Below are 24,505 nucleotides of genomic sequence, written 5' to 3'. Positions count from 1 at the left end.
CTCCCCCCAATTTCTGCTGTGTCATCTTGATCCTTATTTTTTAGGATCAAGAAGATGCAAGGAAAATCAGAGGGGAGATGCAGGTCAAAATATGGCCATGCAGCCAATAGTGGGAAATTGCACAGTACAAGTGTGGGAAACGGGAGACCGAGGGCAGAACAACTGCTTTTGCGGAATCGGTCCCTGAGTTGGGTTTGCTATGCCTTACTTTATGCCTGAGCATCACTGACTGAAACTTAAGTATTATTCTTGGAGATGTCAATTAACAGCTGCTGACAAGATCATACTGTATTGTCTCTACATATTTCTTCAGCCTTGCTATAAACCCTGTATGTTCCCCCAGACTTGAAACTGAAAGCAAGCCTTGAAATCAAGCTTACACCCTCTTGAAATGCTGACAAATCTAATTGACTGCCTTTCCCTCTTTAATTGGAAACTGGGCTTTCAAATCAAGCAGTAATACCAGGTGCATAAGTACAAAGTAATTCTTGCGGGCAGCCTTCTATCCGTACTCTATTCGCTGCGTACTTTAAATGGTCTTACTACTATCCTATTAAAGCTTTTTAAAAATATCAGGATTAGTGCCATACAAATAGGCTGGGTAAATTATACCCAGACATTGGGTTGGTTTCAGCCAGCTTTTCCACTGATGAAAAGGGAAGCAGGAACTCCTTCTGACCCCCCAAGTGGTATGCTGGGGATCATGAACCAAAGGCCTATGTGATGGGTGCTGGAGAAATCAGGTGGAACGGAGTACAAAACCAGGCGAGACCCAACCTATTGTTTAAAAAGCAAAGAAGAACACAAACACTGTGGAGAATATCAATAAGTTATTCTTGCTCATTCTCAGTCAGGACACTAGAACTTGGGAATTGTCCCATGAAATTTATACCAAATTTATGCAGGTCAGACAAAAGGAATTTTTAAAAAATGCAATACATGTATGGAATTGTTACCAGGTGTGGTGATGAATGCTAACTTAGATGAAGAGTTGGTTTTTATACCCTGCTTTTCTCTCCATTAAGGAGTCTCAAAACAACTTGTTACAAAGATCTTTTAGGGTTTTAAAAATAACGACCAGCACGTTTAACTGGACGTGGAAGCAAACAGCCAATGAAATTCTTTCAGAATTAGAATGATACATTCTTTGTAGTCAGTTCAATATAGCAAACTAGCATCATGTACCAGTTGAACATTCTGAATAATATTCAGAGTACGTCATAATAAGGCAATCTGGATGTGATCAGAGCATGGATAACTGTGGCTAGATCATGCCTGTTCAAGTGTATTGTAATTATCAGAGGTTGGGGGTAAATTAGGAGGTGTGGCTGTCTTAACCACACCCTTCTTGAAAGCTTCCAGGGGCATGTGGTTGGCCACTGCTGAAGAACACAGTGCTGAAAAATAGATGGTCATTTGGTATGATCCACCAAGGTGTGCATTTCTTGCTTGGGGTTAGCTAATGGGAGTTGACTGGCAGTAGGTTCAGTAAAAGCATGTCCTTTAATTGCTAAGTCCAGTAGGAAAGAGATACCAAATACACAGCACGAAGTGGAATTTCATATGAAGAAAGCAATGAATACCTATAAACATGGCAGACATAACCAACATTTCTATGAGGTATGTACCAGAAGGTTGGAGAAAGAAATTCCCACCTTGCCGCGGACAGGTTGCAGCAAGTTTTCATAAGGCACTTTATTATATACCTTGTTAATATTCCTCATTACAGGATTCTTGAATAGCAGCCAAACTGCCAAATATTTTTATTTACAGATTACCAACAGCTGCAGAAAGCATCCCCAAAGGCTTTTACAGCAAAACTGACAGAGAATCTTGCATCTGGGATCCTTGAATTATTTAGCAATTTGCATAGATACCTAAGACAGGGGACACAAGTATTAATGTCTCTGATTAGTAGTCTGCTTTCTTTAGCTGTGTTCCCTTCTTAATCTTTGTGTATGACTCAGCTGTTAATACACACCTGGTATCTTGAAAGCATACTTTTTTGAAATGAAACCACTGAATTGGAGTTGCATCATCAGTGCTACTAAATATGACTTTGTCTCCTGAATGTAGAGAAGTACATAACGATACTGTTTTTAATAAATGGCAATTCCAATGCTTGGCTTTGCTACCTACTTTGATCCTTTCCCATTTTTTGGCTGGGATTAGTGTCCCTATTACCACATGACAGACCATCACTTGACACAGGACACTATGAAGAAATGTCGGTGGGGACTGAGTTGTGATGTGAATTGCGGATGCAATCTGAAGTGCCCAGCAGTTATTCCTGTCATTGCAATGGCTAGGAAAAAAGTAACATTACAATTGCATAAATTGGCAGCCATAACCATGTGGATACAAACTAACCATTTCTTCACAATATTCCATATCAGAATATATGCAGAAACATAGTAGCTGGGCTGCCTATATGGAACCATCCATTCGGGGAAATAAATTTAGGACAGAGGGGGTAATGGCTGGAATCTAGCACAGTAGCTTCCAAATTTCCTGTCCTCAGAGAACATTTTCAGTCCTCAGAGAAAATTCCCTGTCTTCAGCGAACATTTCCACATCTATTAGTGGCTGAGAAAAGTGTATGCAGGCCAACCAGCAGATTCCCACCTTGCTACGGAAAATCTGCACGATACATACTTGGTTTGTGCTGGGCAGTATGGCAAGACTAGCAGGCCTACCTGAGAGTACAATTTAGAACGCACCCTACACTCACCTGTGGCTGTGAATTGCAAGAGAACACTGGGAAGGGTAGAAAAGTGGCCTTTCTAGCACCATATCTTCAATTAGTGATCTTGTTACAAAGCCCTGATAAGCTGCTGAGGAAACCCAGAATTCTTAGGAAAAATAAATATTTATCAATAAACCTCCTTAGTTCATACTTCCAGAATGCAACACCCTGTGTGCCCTACACTTGTATCTTATTGGCTTATTCATGAAGAATTGCTATGTCATCATGTTTTATCACAATGTAAATCAACATGGACATTAGCACTGTGAAGCAATGTTTTTCATGTAGGCTTTCTTCCATGACGAAAAAGTGTTATATTACAAATAGCCCTTCAAGAAGAAGAGAGAAGAAGAGATTGGATTTATACCCCGCCCTTCACTTGGAGTCTCAGAGCGGCTTACAAACTCCTTTCCCTTCCCCTCCCCACAACAGACACCCTGTGAGGTGGGTGGGGCTGAGAGAACTCTGACACAAACTGCTCTTTCAGGAACAACTGTGCCAGAGCTTGTGACTGACCCAAGGTCACATCAGCAGGTACAAGTGGAGGAGTGGGGAATCAAACCCGGTTTTCCTAGATTAGAGTCCGCGCACTTAACCACTACACCAAACTGCTTAAAGTGAAGCAGAGACATTTGTACCTTTTCAAACCAGGAGAATCATACATCAGCATCTTCACAAAAGCATATGCCACAATGAAGTTGATGGCATTTAAGATGTCAGAGGACTCTACATTGTTTTTGCTACAACAGCTGGACATTGTTGTTACCTCTGAACTGTAATTCACAAATTATAATGTACACAGATTGGGTATAGAGTGCACAACCAGAGTAACAGTTGGGTAAGCACTGTGGGTTCTCCTCACCCCTCACACATGTGGGGGGCAGTTAGGATTGGGACAGCAGTGAACATGGGGAAGGGGGCATCAGAGTGAGAGGGAGGCTACAGAATTTGGGTGCAGGGTCTAAGAAACAAGGCAGAGAAAGATTTCTAACCTAACCGGAAAAATAGTTACCTCTGGCATTTGTCCCCCCAACCCCCTGCCACCATGGGATGGAGCAAACGGGTGTATGAATAGGGGATGCTTCCCAGCTGTCTCACACAGAGAAACAGCTCCTTTTCAGTCTCCCTTCACCACATGCATTGGAGGTGCTGGGCCCATCTGGCTCTGAAATTCTGGTTCTGGGAGCCCCCAAACATCATGGCCAATAGGCTGATGCTACTCACATCAGATGGATTATTTTCACCCCAGGATGCAAAAACATGTACTGACAAGATCTTCCCAGCCTAGCTTCCCCCCCCCCCAAACTGGTTCATCTCCATAAATGTCAGCTCTTAAGATTAAACAGTTTTTCCTGCACTCATCCACAACAATAAGTAGGGCTTCCAACTCTGGCATGGGAAATTCTTGAAATCTGAGGGCAATGCCTGGGGGAGGGGCATCCTAGTTGGAGGGGAGCTACACAGGTATGCTGTCACTCTAGGAGTTCTGTTTCTCCTAGACTCTGTGGTATACCCTCTTCGTAATTCTGATAAATCTCCAGGTCCCACCTGGAAGTTGATAAACCTAGTTACAGGAACCGTGATGCTGTTTCCATACATGGCAAAGCTGCCAAGAGGCTTACAATAGTCTTAAAAATCAGTCCTGAAAGCAAAATCATCCGACTTTTGTTTCATAACTGCACCAATTCTTACTCTTAAGCATTATCCTTTCAATGCAAAACCATTATTTATACATTTTATATACATACACAGGATTTTAGGCTGTTTTTCCACAGGGGGTTTGATAATGAAAGCATGTAAAGTGAATTTTGCACAGTTTGCTCTACCTTCATACTGTTCTGTACTCCTAAGTATATTTAATAGACCACAGAATTGCAAGGAAGGGGAAATGTTTAAGAATGGTGAGGAGGGAGTAAATAGTGGCATTTTTCCCCATCCTTGTTTAACAAGAATCACCACATAAACTGATTGTGGAGCAGGCAGAAGAAAATCAAAATAATTACCAATACATAATTCCACTTAACAAAACATGAGTGCCCCTAGCATGTGAATGACGGACAATTCACAGAATGGTTCTATCAGTAGCTATTATGCTGACTAAGCCTACTAAAGCCTCTATGCTTTGAGACAGTGTACCTCTGATTGTCAGATGTAATGGCACATAGCCCTGCCTATGAGCTTTTCATGGCATCTGGCTAGCACGACCATTGAAAACAGAATGTGGTACCAGATGAAACCCTGATTTCAACCAGCAAGGCATTTCTTACAGGAGCAATGAAATGTGAATAAAGCTGTAAACCCTGTGAAATCAAACAAATTCATGTAACATACATCTTGTTTTATTAATCATAATAGAATGTAAACAATTTCCCTTTCTTATGTTTTAAAATAAATATTTTGTAAGAAAAAAGCAAAATATAAAGAATGTGGCATTCATGGTGTATTTGTTGTTAAATTCACACATGATATCAGACGTCATGTGTTAAAACTTACAGGTCTTAAGCACTCATTACAGATCTAGAACCATAACGTAACAAAGTTTTCACGGCAATAAAAATACATGCAGAGTGGCTTACACAGGCTGGAAAGAGAGGAAGTTCTGAAAAACCCTGCTCATGTGTTGAGGCCCAAGAGGGGCAGGTTTTTATTTATTTATTTTTGCTATTTGTATCCTGCCCAACCCCGCAAACAGGCTCAGGGCGGTTTACAGTTACATCATGTCATAAAACTATAAACAATTCCATAAAACAATAGTACATTAAGACATTCATTGCAACAAGATTAAAATTTTAGGAAAGTAATTCAAAATGTACCTATACCTAATGGCAGCTCAGCAGTTAGTTAAATTCCAGTGTATGCTAAGCTCATGCCAGGAAAGGTGGTGGATAACTCTGATGGAATTAAATCAACCACCATTTACATCATGGGCGCCATGGAGCGCTTGAAGCAGGGGAGGCTGATGTTATTTGATGCCCGCTGCCTCAACCAAAGGCCTGGCAGAACAGCTCCATCTTACAGGCCCTGCCGAACTGTAACAAATCACGCAGGGCCCGGATCTCAATCGGGAGCATATTTCACCAGGCTGGGGCCAGAGCCAAAAAGGCTCTTCGGGACACATACAGGGAGAGATGGTCCCATGGGTATATGCTGGCCCCTGACTGCATAGGACCTTAAAGGTTAATACCATAACCTTAAACCTGACTCGGTACTCAACCGGCCACCAATGCAGTTGGCACAGCACTGACTGAATGTGCACCCACAGAGATGTCCCGGTCAGCAGGCATGCCGCTGCATTTTGTACCAGCTGAAACTTCTGGATCAGGCTTAAGGGTAGGCCCACGTAGAGCAAGTTGCAGTAATCAAACCTGGAAGTGACCACTGTGTGCATTACTGTCACTAGGTCATGGGAGGAAAGGTAGAGAACCAGCTGCCTGACCAGCAGAAGATGGTAAAAGGCTGATCTGGCAACATTGGTGACCTGGGCCTCCAAAGTAAAGGAAGCATCCAGGATCACTCCCAAACTCCTCACCATTGGTGCCGGTGTCAATGGTGCCCGACCAAGGGCTGGGAGTCAGATTCCCGCACCCATCCTCACACAAGTCAGAAACAGGACTCCCGTCTCCAGTCAGTCACAGCCCCTAACACCCTAGCCAAGAGGACTAGGGCGAAGTCCAGCTAAAGAGTCTAAAGAGAATTATCTATGTCAACAGTTAAAATTTATAAAATATGTTTCAAAGAAAGGCTGCCCCACATAACAACAGAACATGAAAAGAGAAAATAAGAGAGGGACACAAGTACTGGTATCACAGTCCTTAAGACTTCCTAAACAAACATCTAGGAAAAAATGCACTGGTACCGCATCATGAGCTAGGATGTTACAGCAGAAAGGTACACCACCCTCTCCTAAGGAAAAAGACCTTCACACTATGGCAAGGAGCTATACAAATGAAAAAGTGGTCACACATTTCCACATTGGGGGCTGGGATTCAGTTTGAATGACTTGGCCTTTCCTTACACAATCCACAGTAGCAGCAGCTCAAAAAAGTGCTGCGGTCAATGTGAATAACAGAATGACTTCATAACAGAAGCCCCTGTATGTGAAAACACCAATTCACCTAGCCATGAATTCAGCAGCAGAGCCATTTGTGACTATATGTAGCAATCATTGTTGGGTTGTCTTTATGTATTAACTTGCTCACAATGCATAATACTTGGGTAGGCTAGCCCAATCTTGTCAGATCGCAGAAGCAAAGCAGGGCCAGCTCTGGTTAGTATTTAGATGGGAGACCACCTAGGATGTCCGGGGTTGTCATGCAGAGGCAGGCAATGGCAAACCACCTCTATTCAGCTCTTGCCTTGAAAACCCTACAGGGTTGCTATAAGTTGGCTCCAATTTTATGGCACTTTCTACCACCAACTACCTTAAGCAGAATCCACTGTAACCCTTCCCATCATCCTTCTGTATGGCATTCATCTTATGCTTATCTAGTTAACCACTATATCTAATAAGGGCCCTTGATGGAAGTAACCCAAAAAAGCAACCCACGGACAAAGAAGGAAAGCAACAGCCTGATAAGGGCTGAAAATGCTCCACTGGGGCAGAATTATGCAAGCAAGTGGAAGTAACTGTCAAAAGGAAGAAAAACAAACAAACAGAAAGAGGGTGGGAAATCAGTCTGCCCAAATTCCCAAAGAACTTATAAAAACCTAAAGACTGTGTGTGTGTGTGAGAGATTTTGAAGTTCCCAACACCTGCACGTGATTCCTTCCAGGCTCAGTTTACAAGACCTAATTTGCAGAGTTCACTGCAAAAAAGAAAATCTTTGTATTCTGACACATCAGAACCAGATATGAAAACTTGCAGAGATATAAAGAAAAATTAGGATACCCACCAATGGATCATCTATACACATCTGCAGCTTGAAACCTCAAGAGAAGGAACAATATGAGCTTTCCCCATCCCAGTCTTTCACACTATGCATCTCACTTTTTATAGTCACACCTGTAGGTTGCAGCCACCTAATTCAAATGTTCTTCTATCCAGTTTTCACTGTATTTTCCTTGCTTCAGTTACCCCAACTTCCATGTGCGTTTCAGGTTCTCACAATCAGAAATTGACATATCACCATAGCATTATAGGAATTTATTGCCACCATCCACTAGTTTTTCTGGATTCACAGCTTTCATTTTTTTTAAAGGTATGTCTCCTGCACTTATGTTGCAGCTCTGCAATGAAAAGGGCTAGAGACTTTGTTTGAGGTACAAGTATATGCAGAATAATAAATAAGCATATTACCTAAGCCAACATCCAAACACCAACAGTAGTCTGTCCTGAAGACTGTAAAACAAGTGTTTAAGGGTACAAGGTGATTGAGTTGAAGACCAATTACATCTTCTATTAGTATGATTTTAGGACACCAGGTCAACCCTGTATACCCTGACCATAGTAGTACAATTTAGCCAGGCTTAAGAACCAATAGCTGGGCAGTCCACCTATATTTGCTAGCATCAAATCCCATGGCCAAACAGCCTACAAGTCAGGTATGTAGTGCAATGTACGTGTGCGTAGAGGAGAATATTTCAGTGAAACAGATTTCACTTGGATGCCTTCTGAACCAACCACCCTTTCTTCCCCTTTGCTTCCATCCCCATTCAACAGGAACATCTTCCTTTTTTACAGATGAAACATCATTTCATAGAAACCAAGAATTTAAAGTTATTCTTTGAGAACAATGAAGACATTGTTACAAATAAAGCTTACTGACTTAGAAAGGTATAACTCTGCTTAGAATAGCACTGTGACTTAATAACGTCAGTTATTATTGCAGAAGTGAGGCCATACTTGTTATCAACCACAGCATATTTTGGCCTCCTCCGTGGTAGTTTCCAGCATATATCAATCCATTTTGTTATACAGTTGGTGCGCTCTGTAGAAAATTATTAGCAAGGTACAAAAATGTTAATGCATGTTTTCCTTGACGTACATGCTATCACTCAAAATGTAAAACTTTTAGGAATTGTCCTGAGAAACATACTCACAGTAAAGCTGCTATTTACAAAACATGGGGGAACTAAAATAACTTCAAAATACTCCATTGTGAAGGGTTCCTCACTGTTTACAAAGCACACATATTCAGGAAACTTCAAATGGGATAAGATCCAGGTTACTTTGCTGACTGCATTTACTTTGAAGACAGAAGTCTTGCTGGCAGAGATCAGCCATTGTTCTCTGTCAGATAGTGCCCTTAAATAGTAACCATACCCCTTCATTTTCAAAGAGCCAAAGCAATGCAAGTGTAGAACTAAACTCCTGGAAACCATTATTTGCAAATAGTACCAATTACATAAATAGGGCTTCAAGAAATGTTACCAGGACTAAGGTCCCTGATGAATAAGCACTGTCATAAGATATAACTAATGTATTTTGTTCACAGCCCATGTCCACTGCAACCTGTCCGTGGACTAACTTTCCTGGTTTGTGACTCATGTCTTCTACAGTTAGTCACTGGTTAAAAACAAACAAATAGGAGCCCAGTGATAGTAGATCATTAACAAAGTGAAGCTGACCTATGCTCCTCAAAAATCTTTTTATTATTAACTGATTATAGTCTTACAAAAAGAAGGTGGTACTGAAAAAAAAGCAGCAGATAACACAAAACTGTTAAGAGCCAGAAGTGTACTTTATTGTTCTGAACAAACTAAGATTTCAGACAAAAATAAGATTTCAGTTCAAAGTAGTTTTTGTGCTGGTTCCAACTGCTGTGAAACATTTTTTGTGAGTACATAATTCAGGAATACAAATATGCATCTGTAAAGAATTATGGTACCAACACACAAGCACAGGTAGGTGTATTCCAGTCCAGGTAAACCCACAAAGAAGCATCTCAGACTCTGCAGAAGGATCGCTATATCATATGAAATATATTCTTTTTAAAATGTTTACAGATTCCTGAGCCTCTATGACACCTCTGCCCTTTTCCATTCATTTATTTTCTTGATGGAAAACCTCTGACTTTCCAAGTTTTTGCAAGTGTTGAAACAAATGCAAAGAAGAAAGGGACTAGTACAATCTTCACAGCACTCCATTGGTAAAATATCAAAGTACTGCACAAAAGGTCTACCAGAAGAACATCATTTGATGGTTGGAGGAAAGTATATTAGGAGGGAATTGTGTTGATTTTTAAAGCTTTCGTTAAAGAAAAACCAAATGGCTTTCCATATAAAATAAAGGCCACGTGATGCGTTAGTACCGTAGTACTCTCAGAGAGAGATTTAATTCCTCCTTTATTGTAAGTCTTATCATGCACATAAAAGTGAAGCTGACCTGTGCGCCCCAAAAAACATTTTAGTATTAACTAGATATGGGATTATAATGGAAGAGCCCTTTTGGTACTGCCAGGTCAGAACAAAGACTTGCATTCACCTTGCGAGCTCTCTGAACTGCTGTTGCTTGAATGACTGCTTTGAACAAGCGATGTCTTCATTTCCATTTCACATGCAACAATGGCTGCATTCAGCTCCACTTGAGCTCGGTGGACAACATAAAACATGAGGCCTATACTTATTAGAATCTGCGGACAAAACAGAAGTTGTAATATGCAATACTTTCAACTGTAGTGATGAAAGCAAGAAAAATATTTCATGTAGAAGGAAAAAGGATAAGTTACTAAACAGCTTTTCTAGGTCACTTTAGTGGTGACTACATAAACATATATTAAAGAGAATACAAGCCCGCACAATGGCCAGGAGGAAAACTACAAAACATCTGGGACTGTACAGTGGTCTCTCCTACTCTTTGCACCTGTTTATAATGTTGTGTGAATCTAATTGCATGCATGACTTCAATAAAGTCTGAAACAAATGCAAATGCTGTGTGATGTTAAGAGCCACAACAATCTCTAAAAAGCAAATTAAGTAAAACTAACAGAAGGGTTTCAAGTTAGATGAAGGGGTACATATCATTGCCACATTCACTTCTCTCCCCCAGAGGCAAGATTTTCCCTCCATTTTTCCTTCCCTTTACTGACTGAGCCGCCCTAGTAATGTGTTTTCTTCTTTGCTGATGAACTCTGACTGTCCCACCCTGTCACAGTATGATATTTTGGCCCCAAGAAACTGAGGGAAGAACCAGAAGCCCACTTAAACAACTTAAATGGCACTCAAGGTGTTCTGAAATTCAAAAATAACAAAATATTTTAACACAGAGGAGAAAGGTCAGGTAAAATGAGGGACTGGAATTTCTGAGGTAAAAGCAGTACATGCACAGACTTTAGTTCTTATGTTTCAGGCTACTGAGAGTTTCTTAAGCTTTTCACAGTGACTTAATGCTTAGAGGCTTTTGGTTCCAGTGTTTTCCAAATACTCCAGCTCACTTTCTTTGAGTATTCTCTGACTCTTTTGGTTTCCAGAAGGCTGGTACACTCTTTATTGTACACAAACCCCTTCTCTTGAGACACCAGTACTTGTCATGAGTTTTTAACTGACTCTTAAGGTCTCTAAAGGCAGTTTCTAACCAGACCAGGGATCTCTGCACTCTTCAGAGTTAACTCCATGTTTGACTGGGCAGGGAGTAGTGGTTTGTGTTTGGTGTAGTGGTTAAGTGTGCGGACTCTAATCTGGGAGAACTGGGTTTGATTCCCCACTCCTCCACTCACAGCTGCTGGATGACCTTGGGCAAGCCACAGTTCTGTCACAGGTGTTCTTGAAAAGAGCAGTTTCTGTCAGAGCTCTCTCAGCCTTGCCTACCTCACAGGGTGTCTGTTGTGGGAAGGAGAAGGGAAAGGGGGTTGTAAGCCGCTCGGAGACTCCGAGTGAAGGGCGGGGTATAAATCCAATCTCTTCTTCTCTTCCTCTCACTAGATCTATCCCCTTTCTTTGGCCCGAATGGGAGTCTTCGCCTACTTCCCAAACTTCCTTGCCAACTTTCTCCCAGTTCTCCATCTGTGTTACTGCTCTCTGCTAGGGCTGAAATCAGACTCAACTCTGTCAAGGCAGAACTCTGACTGTCTCCTCAGCATGCAGCTCTCGAGTCTTTCTCTGCTCAGCTGATGCTAACCAATCAGACTGGAGCAGCTTGACACTCAAGGCTCTAGTCGAATCCGACTCTAGGGGGCAGTGCTCATCTCCATTTCCAAGCCAAAGAGCCAGTGCTGTCTGAAGACATTTCTGTGATCATGTGGCTGGCATGATTAGATGCTGGGGCGCGTGGAACGCTGTTACCTTCCCACTGAAGCAGCACCTATTTATCTACTTGCAATTTTTTGCTTTTGAACTGCTAGATTGGCAGGAGTTGGGGCCAGAGATGGGAGCTCACTCCATCACGCGACACTCGGGCCTCGAACTGCTGAACCACAGACCTTCCCATCTACAGCTCAGCGTCTTAACCTCTGAGCCATCACAGCCCCTATCTTATTTACTTCTTAATTACTGTTTTCACAACCAGAGTCAAAAACAGCAAATGAAAGGGTATCAAAAGTGTTTTAAATCAAAGTTCTAGCTAAACAAAACTCTTCCAATGCCACTTTCAACAGACTTGCATCTGTTATCTAAAGCTGACAGGTAACACTTGTCTTAGTACAATTTGTTCTTTTGACTGAAATCTTACCAACAGAACCAGAGAAGGCAGATCTAATAACATTATGGTAAGACAACCCAATGGCACTGTACTACTTGGTATTCCTGTCAGCATGTGATTAGTTTAACACAAGGTGAGGCCTGAATGTCAGGCCTAAAATAAGTTGCTTCTTGCCTATCTACTCATGAACCTCAGCAGTCTACTGTTGTTGTGTAATTGTCCTATAGCACCAACCATTGAGGTTGTGGGCTGAAAGTTGCTTATATAGGTTCAAACCTGAATAGTGAAGTATGGCAGGTGCGTGTGTAGTATTTTGTTATCTGCTTTGGGCTCTGAGTTGTCAGGTGAAAGGACTGGGAAAATGAAAACAAACATCTGTCAAGATTACAGAAGATCCTAGGCCAGATCTTAAGCAAACTTATTTGGTTTCAGGAAAGGGGACGGAAGGGAAAAAAATGAATTCCATCAGTGTTCTGTTCTCTCTTACCCTGGTAGAAGTAGAAATCAAGAGTATCACTGGGAAATTGATACTATCCACTTTATCTTCAATATTCTATCATGAAGAAATAGCCTTAAGAGCTGACTTTTGTGAGAGACACTAGTAACTGTGGGGGGAAAGGGTTCTTCCTTAGTCTTAACTCTTACACAAGTGACAGAAGCAATGGAAATGTCTAAAACACCTCTATTTCAATATTTTCAAATTAGGATGTTGAGCACGGCATGTGAACAGAGCCAACAACAGAGGGAGTAAAACATGGAACTTGTGCAAGAGGCAAGGCGGGAGGGAGCATCTTTTTGATTAGGGCTGTGTAGCTGAGCAACTGCTTGAGTTTTAGCTATGTTGCTGCAGTTTGCTACAAGCACATGGTCCTAGTAGGAGAAGCTCTCACTCTTGCTGAGCGTTCTGAGGACCTGCTATTGCCTAAAAGAGATACAGGTCCCAACAGGAAGCAGAGTTACAAAAGGCCAAACTAAATGTGACAGAGAACTAACGGCTGCCAAAAGTTTGCCGTTGCCATTTTAAAGTGGTAGAGAACTCTTCCCCACCACCACCACCCCATGCCTTCTCAAGTGCTAAAAGACCTGTAGGAGTTAAAGTGTTAAAAGACCTGTAGAAGCACTTCAAGTGTTAAAAGATCTGTAGGAGCACTTGAAAAAGAATGGCCTTGCGGCATTTAAGAATCTCTTTAAAATTGTGACTTCCAGTTTATGGCGCAGCGATGGCGGACATTCTCCCAGGACCGTGGGGGAACAATCCGCACACCTTTGGGATAGGCTCCAGGCCAGAGGGCTTTTGAGGGGTAGCCTCTTCGATGGCGTAAAGCCGGAGAATTGAGGCTCCCCTCCGCCCTGACAGTCCAGCCGCTGCGTGGCCTTCAGGTACAAGCTGGTTTGACTGGGACAAGCGCTGGAGATTGAGCGGAACAGCGTTGAAGCAAGCGAGGTCAGAGAAACTGACCGACAATTAACGTGAGTTCAAACTAAGCGGACGACTATAAAAAGCAAATTACCCCCACACACACACCATGGGAAAGTGGATCTCAAAGAGGGATGCCTTTTATGCGAAAAGACTGATAAGCGAGACAAAGGGGGAAGGGGGAGGAAAAACAGCGAGTGTGTTTTGAGAGGCTTACTTGATTGCTGACAATGTGGGAGCGATCTTTAGAGTCAGAGGGAAGCGGCAGAAACTGTAAACAAATCATAAAAAATGGCGGCTGTGCAAAGAAAGCTGAAAATGAAACCGCCTGGCAGCCAGAGCAGACGTCATGAAAATGCTAGCGGATATGCTCAAGCCAGTGATGGAGCAACTCGATGGTATTAACCAGCAACTGACTGTAATGAATAAAAACTTTGCATCTCAGCAGCTCCAACTGAAAGAAACGGAGAAGAAGGTGGAGCAGGCACCTGGGAAAATTAAGGAGTTGGACACCACAAGGAAGAAAATGAAGAAAACGATGGGAGAAGTGGAAACAAAGCAAAATCTACAAGAAAACTGTTTGTTACAGCTGCAGATGGAAAAAGCCAACATGATTCTCAAATTCCAGGGAGTTCCTGAGGCAGAGAAGGAGGATCTGAGGAAGATACTTAGCGAGATCATCGCTCCAGCAATAGGCTTAACAGCGGATGAACTGGTAAAAGAGATGGAGAAGGCTTATAGGGCTTACTCCAATTATATTTAAAAAAATAGCCTTCCTGGAGAAATTGTGGTCAGATTCTCAAGAAGACAGACCAGAGATGCTATTTAAAAGGCGACATTAGCAACTCCACTGAAAATGGGAAATTTAATCATTAAAACTTTAAAAGACATTCCATTTGAAATTCGTCAAAAGAGGAAAAACTATAAGGACTTAATTTCTTTTCTTCAAACTAATGGAATTTCGTATAGGTGGGCGATCCTGGAGGATGCCATCTTCAAGATCAATGATCCGATCTAAGAGGATTCTGCGGCAGAAAAGGGTGCAGGACCTGCCAGAGTGGTATATGATTTTAGAGACAGAAAGCTGAAGTAAAAGCAGAAGGACTTGGAAAATGGCCTTTTGAAGCGAAGAATAAGAAGATGATCAGAGACTTCTCTCATAACAACTAACAAAATAACATATAAATAGTGAATTGTTATAAGCAAGAACTCTACAAGTATATTGTGCTATAGTACTAACATTTTTACTAACAGTGAAAAGATCTCCTCCTCTTGGGGTTTTGGTTTAGTGTGGTTTGCTTTCCTTTATCCTTAGTTGTAGTCCCTTCCCTAATATTTCTTTGTAGTTTTTGCAGTATTTGCAAAATAAAATATATCCCTCCGGGGATTTAAAAAAAAAGGGGGGGGAGAGAATAACTTTAAAATTGCAAGAGCAAACTCAGGGCAGCCATGAATTCTCCATCTTGGCTGCGGTCACACACACTAAAGAATCCACTTTCAATCCACTTTCCAACTGGATTTTTACTGTGTGAACTGGCAAAATCCACTTTGAAAGTGCATTGAAGGTGGATTGAAAGTGGATTGTTTAGTGTGTGTGACCGCAGCCCTTGTTTAGTTTGGTGATGCATCAATGGTTACTAGCCACCATCTATAGAGGCAGCAAACCTCTGAATACAAGTGCCAGGAGGGAACAGCAGGGGAGGACTTTGACCTATATGTTTCACTCTCCAGGGCTGTTTGAAACAGTAAACTGGACTGGATGGATCAGCAGTCTAATCCAGCAGGCTCTAACTTGTGTTCTAATGGCACTGCTGGAAAAATATCAACCAATGAGGAATAAATTAAACATTGAATTTTTGGTACAACAAAAAGACTGAGAGTTACATAAATCCCTGACTCTGGAAAACAAATTTGTAGTTTTCAGAGAAAATGGAATAGAGATTTTGCAACAATCATATTAACAGAAGTAGATTTGATCTAAAATGCACTCTAAATATGTCATCATCAGATTTAAGGGTAAACTTTCATGCAAATACTAATTTTGGCACTACAAGAGGTCTGCAGAAAATCCTATGCATATATTCTGGCAATGTCCAATAACAGAAAAAGTTTGGAGGAAAGTTTTGGAATTAATGACAAAATGACAGAATACAATCTTCCAGGGCATCCTAAAGTAATTTCTGATGTTTTTACAAAATGTAGCTCATAACGAATATTTATAAACCGTTGAGTTCAATTACTGCAGCTCATATGTGCATAGCCTCCTGTTGGGAAAAAATCCCCCTGCTTGTGCAGAGTGGTATAAAAAGATTTGGGATATCATGTTAATGTCCAAATTCATTCACTATATAATGGCAGGTAATAATTTACAAAGTAATACATGTACTGGGAGGTTGGCATCGGTATAACAAATATCAAGATCATGTTCACCAAATTCACCAAATTTTCTTTGCAATTTGGAAGACTGTTTCTTTAAATCTGAAGCCGCATGTTATACTCTTGAAATTTAAAGTTACATGCATTGCAATGTCTTATATTTTGTAATTGTTGGTTTTAACTGAATGTTGGTTTTAAATTGCTTGTAAGCTGCCCTGAGCCGCTTCGGCGGGAGGGTGGGGTAGAAATTAATTAAATAAATAAATAAATAAATAATCTAGGTTTAAAACACACACACACATCAGACCGTAATAAACTCTGAAAAAGCAGTCGCAATTGTTGAATGAAGCCTAACCACCAACCGCTTACCTGTAAACTAAATATGAAATAACCACTAACACTTTGTTCTGCAATAACATCCTCCATTGTGCGCAAGGTGGTGCCCAAGTAGGAGTTTAAGAGCTGAGTTGGAAGCAATCCAATGGAAGAAGCCATCAGATAGTTAGGTAGTGAGAGATCTGTTATCTAAGAGAAGACAAATAAAAGAAATGAGTGAGATTTGCACCATTTAAAATGTTTGATTACTTTCTACTCTAAAGAATATCATCTCAAATAATGTAATCTAAGATGTAATTCTGGGAGGAAAAGAAAAAAAACAATTTTGCAGACAAGTAGGACATGTTGAATCATTTAAAAGGTTCAAAAACTAGAAAGGCTGAATGGGGCTTGTGACAGCAGCATCATTCCCTGACTCCACATATCCTTCCACCAATTCCAGAATTCCATGTCCTTTTCTCATTCTTCTCCACCATCCAATGGCTACTATATATGCATATATGGAACTTCTCTATATTGAACAAGACCAATCCAGAGTCTCAACCAGAGAAAGGTTTATCTCAGCATCTGCTAGCAGAGATCCTTTAACTGGAGATGCCAGGGACTGGACCTGGGATTTTTTGCAGACAAAGCACATATTCAACCACTGAACCATGCCCCTGCCAGAAACAGAAATGCATCAATTTACAGTATTATGCATGGAAAATTAGTTTCCATTTACAAAAGCTAAATTATTTTTTATTTAAAATTATTTAGCATTTTACAAAAGCTAAATTACTGAACTACTCAAAGCTATACACAAATAATACACCTATAATCCACAAAACCTCTATTTATAATTAACCTAGTTATAAATTTTGGTTTAAAAAAAACACACACCACCTGCACTCACTGTACCCTGAACTATGTCTGCATCCAAACCTGGTGGACTGGGGATTGTAATTTTTCTGCCTGACTGCTCTGTGAAATGTATATTGGAAACACAGCATTCTTAAGAAATTCAGATTTTTATAAGAGCAATATCGAACAACTTTGCTTGAGTCTAAACTACCACCAAAAAGAACAAACTAGCCCAACAAAAACAGATAGCATCATAAGAACTTCTTGGGTCAAATTATCCAATCACTAATAAGGAAAAGACAACGATATGAGCATTTAGACCTTTAATAAGCCATGTGTCAAGGTCTCAGGCAAACAGGAACTTAATATAATACTAAGCTGATTATCAGACTATTTTTTCACACTTGGTATTCTCCTATCCAGATACTAATTAGGATCGACCCTGCTTTACTTCTGAGATCTGACGAGATCAGGTATCTTTTTTTAAAAAAAACAACAACACCTTAACAGCATTTCCTGAAAATGTCTTACTTCAGACTTTAGCAAATTTTAGAGAAAATCAAGTTGTAAATTCTACGTAGTGTGGATAGCACATATAAGTGAACATGGTGGTCTTAGATAATCTTGCAATAAAATGTAAAATAAGATGAAATAAACTATGTAGTTATAAATTCAAGTTGTACTATTTACATTAATTCCAAAGATAAATTCAACAATATCACCATCAAAACTAACAAGGGCTATCACAGTCACAGGGTTCAAAATTTGAACTTCTGGTGATTAAATGTATTTTGAAGTGTAATCCAGTGACAAGAGTAATAAACTGAATAAATCATTTGGGTAAGATTTTTACATATTTTAAATAGCTAAACATTTTTAAATACTTTATAAGCATTAAAATACAAAGCTGAGATACAACTGAGTGAATATTCAAGCATTTTGGATTGCTGTGCAATAAACCCTTTTTCTGGCAAAGGTACACAGCAGCAAGTAAACAAGCAGCAGCTGAAACAGGAATTATTGAGGAGCACAGCCAAAGAAGGCAAAAGATGAAATTCCAACAGCTACAAACAAGTAATAAAGACCGCAAGCACTTAATTGCATAGGATTTTGGCCTGAAAAAGGATGATGCTCACAAAGCCTTTCTTCAGAGTCTAAACTACCAACTCACTAGAAAAACCCAAACAAGTATTAACACTCCCTCTTATTTCAAACCTACAAATTGAAACTGTACAAGTGAATTTTAGAGGCTGGTTATTACCCACATGAAAAAATTCCACCCATTGGATTTATAAAAAGATAGAACAGATTCATTATTCTTGTTGAACCTATCGTTGTTTGTATAGACAGCTGCAAGCAGGATCCTTTCCACACTAGACCTTAAATCCTGGTTCAACCCTGTCCCTGAACTTACATTCTACACTACACGCAAGTTCACCCCTGTAATTATCTCAGGGTATTTTTTGTTTCCACATTACATTGAGGTCACCCCAGTTTCACCCCACACGTGTCCCGGGATAAACAGATGCTGTTATAACCAGGGATAAATGCAAGGTACTGTGTCGCGAGTTGAACTCTGATAAAACCATGGATGAGATCCAAGTGCGGAAAGGATCCAGGTCTCTCCATTTACTGCAATTCCAGTAGGTGTAGAATTATATATGACAGCCAGATCAGATTCCCTAGCAATGCAAGCTGCTCCAAGCTGTGCAATCATATTTAACAATATATTAGAAATTGTCTCCAAAATGCCCTGATGTTCACATACAGAGGTTTCATATAACTCATAACTATTTGCCCTTTTCCTGCTCCCTGGATTCATGGTCATCTACCATTCCTTACACATGCCTCTGCCTCCTGATATGACATTGGTTAACCTCAATTATACATTTCACAATAAATGATGCAAACTGAACAGGTTTATGTACGACTACCACTACTCTTATAATATTAAACCAGCACAGGAAAGTTAATAGAGGATTGAGAATGGACCAGGAAAACCTGAGTGCAAATCACACAAAAGCCACTGGGTGACTGTGCACCAGATAGCATCCCTATACATATGTAGATCTTAGTTCTTTGGAGAAAAATTAAAAACACAAGAAATTATTTTCAATACACAGGTTACTTACTGAAGTAATTTTTAACCAGTCATTTAACCCATTTTTAAGAAGTGGCATTTATGCACAAATTAGATTTTTGGGAAGTTACTTAGAACTGGTTAAGGTTAAGAGCACCCAATTACAAAGCAAAGCACTACTCAAGCCACATACTTGTCAGGACTGGTTATAAGCTTTAAAAATAACTGAGAATGATAAACATAACAGCTGGGGGGGGAGGCTTTTGTTTTCCATACCTATCTATAATTGAAATTAAGAGCTCCTGTTTGTTAAGAACTTAAGAAGAAATCAGCTGGATCAGACCAGTGGTCCGTCTAGTCCAGCATCCTATCTCACACAGTGGTCAACCAGTTCATCTAGAGGACCAACAACAGGGCATAGAGACTGAGATGTTCCCTGATGTTGCGTCCTGGCATTGGTATTCAGAGGTTTATTGCCTCTGGAGGTTCCCTTTAGTCACCATGGCTAATAGCCACTATTAAACCTATCCTCTATGAATCTGTCTAATCCCCCTTTTAAAGCCATCTATGCTGTGGCCATAATATCTTACTACTTCCACTAAGGGTGTTCAGCCTTTAGTGGTGGCTCTATCACTTAACAATGAAGATTTATATATATATTTTTTTTTAAAAAAAAGGTTTTGTTACAGCAGTTCAGAAGTGCATGCACCAAAAATACGAATTTAATTTGTGAGTTTGACAGAGTATTTTTATTGACAAGTATACAAAAGCAAGGTTCCATCTGATGACTTTTGTTGAAATCTAGGACATGATGGAAGAATACACAGGAGAGATTCCTCGCCAGGAGGATGGAACTTACAATCTCTCTCTGCCTTTTTAAAAATTAAATTAGAAACCAGATATGCTAAGTAGGACACTCATTAAATTTATTGTACTTGGAAACTATCACAGGGATAAGTTGAGCACCTCCGGATAACTTGAAACGTTTGCAGACTACCACTAAGAAGTTATCTGCATAGAACAAATTAAAAAAAATTGGCTGAGAATTAAATACAGCACAAGCTTTGTTATCTGATACTCATGAGAAATGTGAGCTGCCAGTTAATCAAGCTTGCTCCTTAGGGTTGCCAGGTCCCTCCTGGGCACCAGCAGGCAGGGTTGCCAGATCCAGGCTGGGAAACTCCTGGAGATTTGGGATGGAGCCTGGGGAGCACAGGGACCTTAGTGAGGTACAATACCATAGAGTCCAACCTCCACAGCAGCCATTTTCTCCAGGGGAATTTATCTCTGTAGGTTGGAAATGAGCTGTAATTCTGGGGGATCCCCAAGTCACATCTGGAGGTTGGCATCCCTATTTCGCTGCCCTATCCCTTACTCAGAGGAATCCGCCATAACCAATTATCACCACCTGTGAATGCCTGGTGTGGCCCTTCCCCTTCACCCCAAGCGGGCATGAGGTGGTCACCTGCTCAGAAGCCCTTTGGCAGAGCTGGCTCCCAACATCTTGAGGCAGGCTGAGGGGGAAGTAGGAACCTGAGGATGACTTCAGCTGGAAGCCTGGGCTGTCAGAAGCCCGGCAACAACTGGAAGAATTGGGGGGAGGCGGATGGGTATGGTGTACAGGGGTATGGTGACTGAAGGGGAGGGTTTAATGGAGCGATCTGGATAATCAAGTGCCCAATGACAGTGCTTTAAACGTATTACGTGACAAGAAAGAGCACATACAGGAAAGAATTAGCAATATGCAGGAAAGTCACTGATGTTTCTAATTATAGATTTTAAATACTGTTAGATTCAAACTCCCCTTCTACAAGGTGAACTTCAGTTTTTCAAGATGGGACAGAAATTTCCACCGTGTGGGCATTACCCCTTCCAACTACAGACCCTCATGCTGCATCCCATGCCATCCACAAACCACACATCAGCCCATGAATTTCACATAAATATTCTAAAATTATATAATTACTGCTTCAGAACTGCTCTGGAGATCAAGACCTGTGTTGCCACCCAATGTGACCAGTGAAAACAATGTGTCAAAAATTAACAAGATGACCAATTAACACAGAAATTAAAATACATGTGCCCAAATGTCTAAGAAATATTTTCCAAAGCTAGTTTATCCTGACCTGGCATATGTGCTACTAAGCATTTCCCAGACAGTCAAACACCTCATATCTCTGCTGGAGAGCTGTTATACAGCTGCAGCTGCCAAAAACTCCATAATCTTTGACCTGTCCTGTTAAGAGACTTTTCTCCAGACTTAATAAATTGGAAGCAACAGATAGTGGAAGGCATAATGAGAATGCAACTCAAACTGTTAGGCTCCCATGAACAAGGCAAGGAAACACCCCATGTCACACCAGTGCAGAGTAAAACAAGTTTCTTCTCCAGACCAATATATCTGTTGGGGGGGGGGGGTTGTTTTAAAAGAAAGAAAAATGCTTACATTTCAGTTATATTCAATTTTTTTTAAAATGTCATCTAGTTTAAAACAAAACCTAAATTTTATACAAATATGTTAAAAGCTATATTTGTAATTTCAAACCATGAACCCATTATCATAAAAACTGAGCTAAGCCTTTTATTTAAAAAGAATGAACTAAGATACCCCACAAATGATTCAAACATTATAATGTTTTATGGATTACTGTGCATCTCCTGGTAGACCAAAGACTAGTGAGTTTTTATGCCAATAAAGGCTAACTTACTTGACTAGTGAGTTATCTCAGTCTCTGTGTCTGATCAGGAGCACTTACTGACCCCACCTGGGTAGCCTAAGAACGGTAATGCATACCTGTGCTGTCTCTGTTGTGGCTCCTACCTTGTGGAATGGCCTGCCTGAGAAAGTCAGGAAAGTCCCACTTTCCTGGCTTTCCACAAACTATGTACAACTGAACTATTCAAGGGGGCTTTTCTGCACAGTTGCATTGCAGAAAATGATTTTACAAACCTGCTCGGAGAAATGAATAAAGACTGTGGTCTGTACTACTACGTTTAGCCTGTTTTAAGTAGGACAACACAGTCACTGGACCTAACAACATCAACTACACCATCAGAGGCTCATTCACTTCCTCATCTTCTAACATTGTATATGCCACTAAATGTCAACAGTGCCCTTCAGTTCTCTGCATAGGACAAACAGGACAAACCCTACGCCAGAGGATAAATGGACATAAATCTGACATCAGGAATCACAAGATTGAGAAACCTGTAGGAGAACACTTCAACCTTCCAGGACATTCAGTGGGTGACCTCAAAGAAGCTGTTTTATTACAAAGGAACTTCAGAAACAGAATGGAAAGGGATGGAAAGGGAAACTGCTGAATTACAAGTTATCACAACACTTGGGACAAAAACCTCCCCAGGACTCAAAAAGGATATTGGTTTTTTATCTCATTACATATGCTATTCAGTCCTCACATACATATTCTCAACAAGAAGGATTATAAATCCTCTGTATTTTAATGAATAGTACATCAGAACACCGAATGTATACAAGGGATATTAGGATGTCTGCTGACATAACAGCATTTTTTGGAGGGGGAGGTAGTGTTAAGTGCCCTCCATGCCTGACAGGAGAGAATGAAGATTCCCAGTCACTTCCCACAATTAGAAAAGACACCTTTTAGACATTTTTCTACTAGATTGCCATATTTATTGCTTTACAACTGTTGACCCTATAACCTTAACTTATTATTTAGTGTCACTTTGCATATCTAGCAATATCATGTTGAGTGTTACTTTGCTGTTCATTCTCTGGCTATAAGTTTGAACTTTGCATGCACAGGAAAGCTCCTACCTTGAATAAACCTTTGTTGGTCTTAAAGGTGGCACTGGACTCTAAATTAGTTAATGTGTCAGTTAATGCTACGCTTCAGTTCTTTCTGGTGGTTCCAGACTTCTGCAATCCTAATGAATTGGTCATTGAATGTCCCAGTCTTGTGATTGTACTGGCTCATTATATGTAAAACACTTTGAGTCCCTGTGAGAAAGGAGACTATAAATAATGTAAGTAGTAGAAGTTGTCGTCTTAGTAGAAGAAGAAGATTTATACCCTGCCCTTCACTCAGATTCTCAGAGCGGTTTACAATCACCTTCCCTTCCCTTCCAATCACCTTCTACAACATACACCCTGTGAGGTAGGTAAGGCTGAGAGAGCTCTAAGAGAACTTGTGACTGACCCAATGTCACCCAGCACCTGCATGTGGAGGACTGGGAAATCAAACCCAGTTCTCCAGATTAGAGTCCACTGCTCTTAACCATTACTCCAATTTAAAAAATAAAAAATCATTTGCAAAATGCTAATTGTTTTGTTAGCAGAATCATAATTAAATAGACCCTACCTCTGAAACTGATAAACACTGTTCTACCCAATAACTACCAACCCATTCTGTAAAGGTCAAAGCACAAAGACTTATCTTGACTAGTGTTCCTACAAGTATATGGAACAAAACTAAAATTCACTAACTGCACCCCTACTTGCAGCAGTTGTGCACTACACCTCCTTGCAGACTACATCAGTTCTCAAACTTTAGCAAACCATTTAAAAAAATTGCAGACCATCCACTCTTCAAGCCCTCCCCTCCTCCCTTGCTAGCATATACCACACAGCTACTTTTCAAAGTGCACAGGGGAAGTGGCATACGCCCTGTGGAGATTTCCCTCTTTAAAGCTAGCTTAATAAAAAATATTTTGTTTCTATATAATCTACAGAGTCAGGTGTCAGACAGTAGTTGATTCTATAAGGTCACAACTCAAATGTCTCTGACCCACGTTCTAATCTAATCCTTGACAAATTTTCTTTGGTTCCAGATTCATTTTTCAGACTTTAGGGTTTCATTTTTATAATGACCAAGTTCTCAAATTAATTGTAACATAAAAACTAATCCTAACTTCTTAACTGTTTTTGTAACATTATTGCAGCTATTACAAAAATGTTGTCATATGTAAATAAATATAGGGGTTAGCACTGGTTGTCATCACTAGTATAATCTCCCATATAAATAAAAGCCGAATGGTGGTGGCACTTCTCTAGAACATTCCACACGCTCCAAAATCAGTTCGTTCTCTGATCTGTCATTCAGAGGGTCTCCATATCCACTGGCTGCTTTGCCTGAGTCCTGCCTCCAACATTCT

General features: G+C 40.5%; 1 protein-coding gene across 1 annotated transcript in view; it reads right to left on the bottom strand.

Annotated features, from left to right (window-relative positions):
• Positions 1 to 10,146: 10,146 nt before the first annotated feature.
• TMEM64 (transmembrane protein 64) overlaps positions 10,147 to 24,505 on the bottom strand; it is a 30,694-nt gene continuing 16,335 nt past the window's right edge. The window contains exons 2-3 of the mRNA XM_015406057.1: positions 16,483 to 16,638; positions 10,147 to 10,317 (exon numbers count right to left, since the gene is read on the bottom strand). Of these exons, the coding sequence (XP_015261543.1) occupies positions 10,147 to 10,317; positions 16,483 to 16,638 (327 nt within the window). The remainder of the gene's footprint in view (positions 10,318 to 16,482; positions 16,639 to 24,505) is intronic.

This window comes from Gekko japonicus, unplaced genomic scaffold (genome assembly GCF_001447785.1).
Source record: "Gekko japonicus isolate JY-2015 unplaced genomic scaffold, Gekko_japonicus_V1.1 scaffold531, whole genome shotgun sequence".
Taxonomy (NCBI): domain Eukaryota; kingdom Metazoa; phylum Chordata; class Lepidosauria; order Squamata; family Gekkonidae; genus Gekko; species Gekko japonicus.
This window is presented reverse-complemented; position numbering and strand designations above follow the sequence as displayed.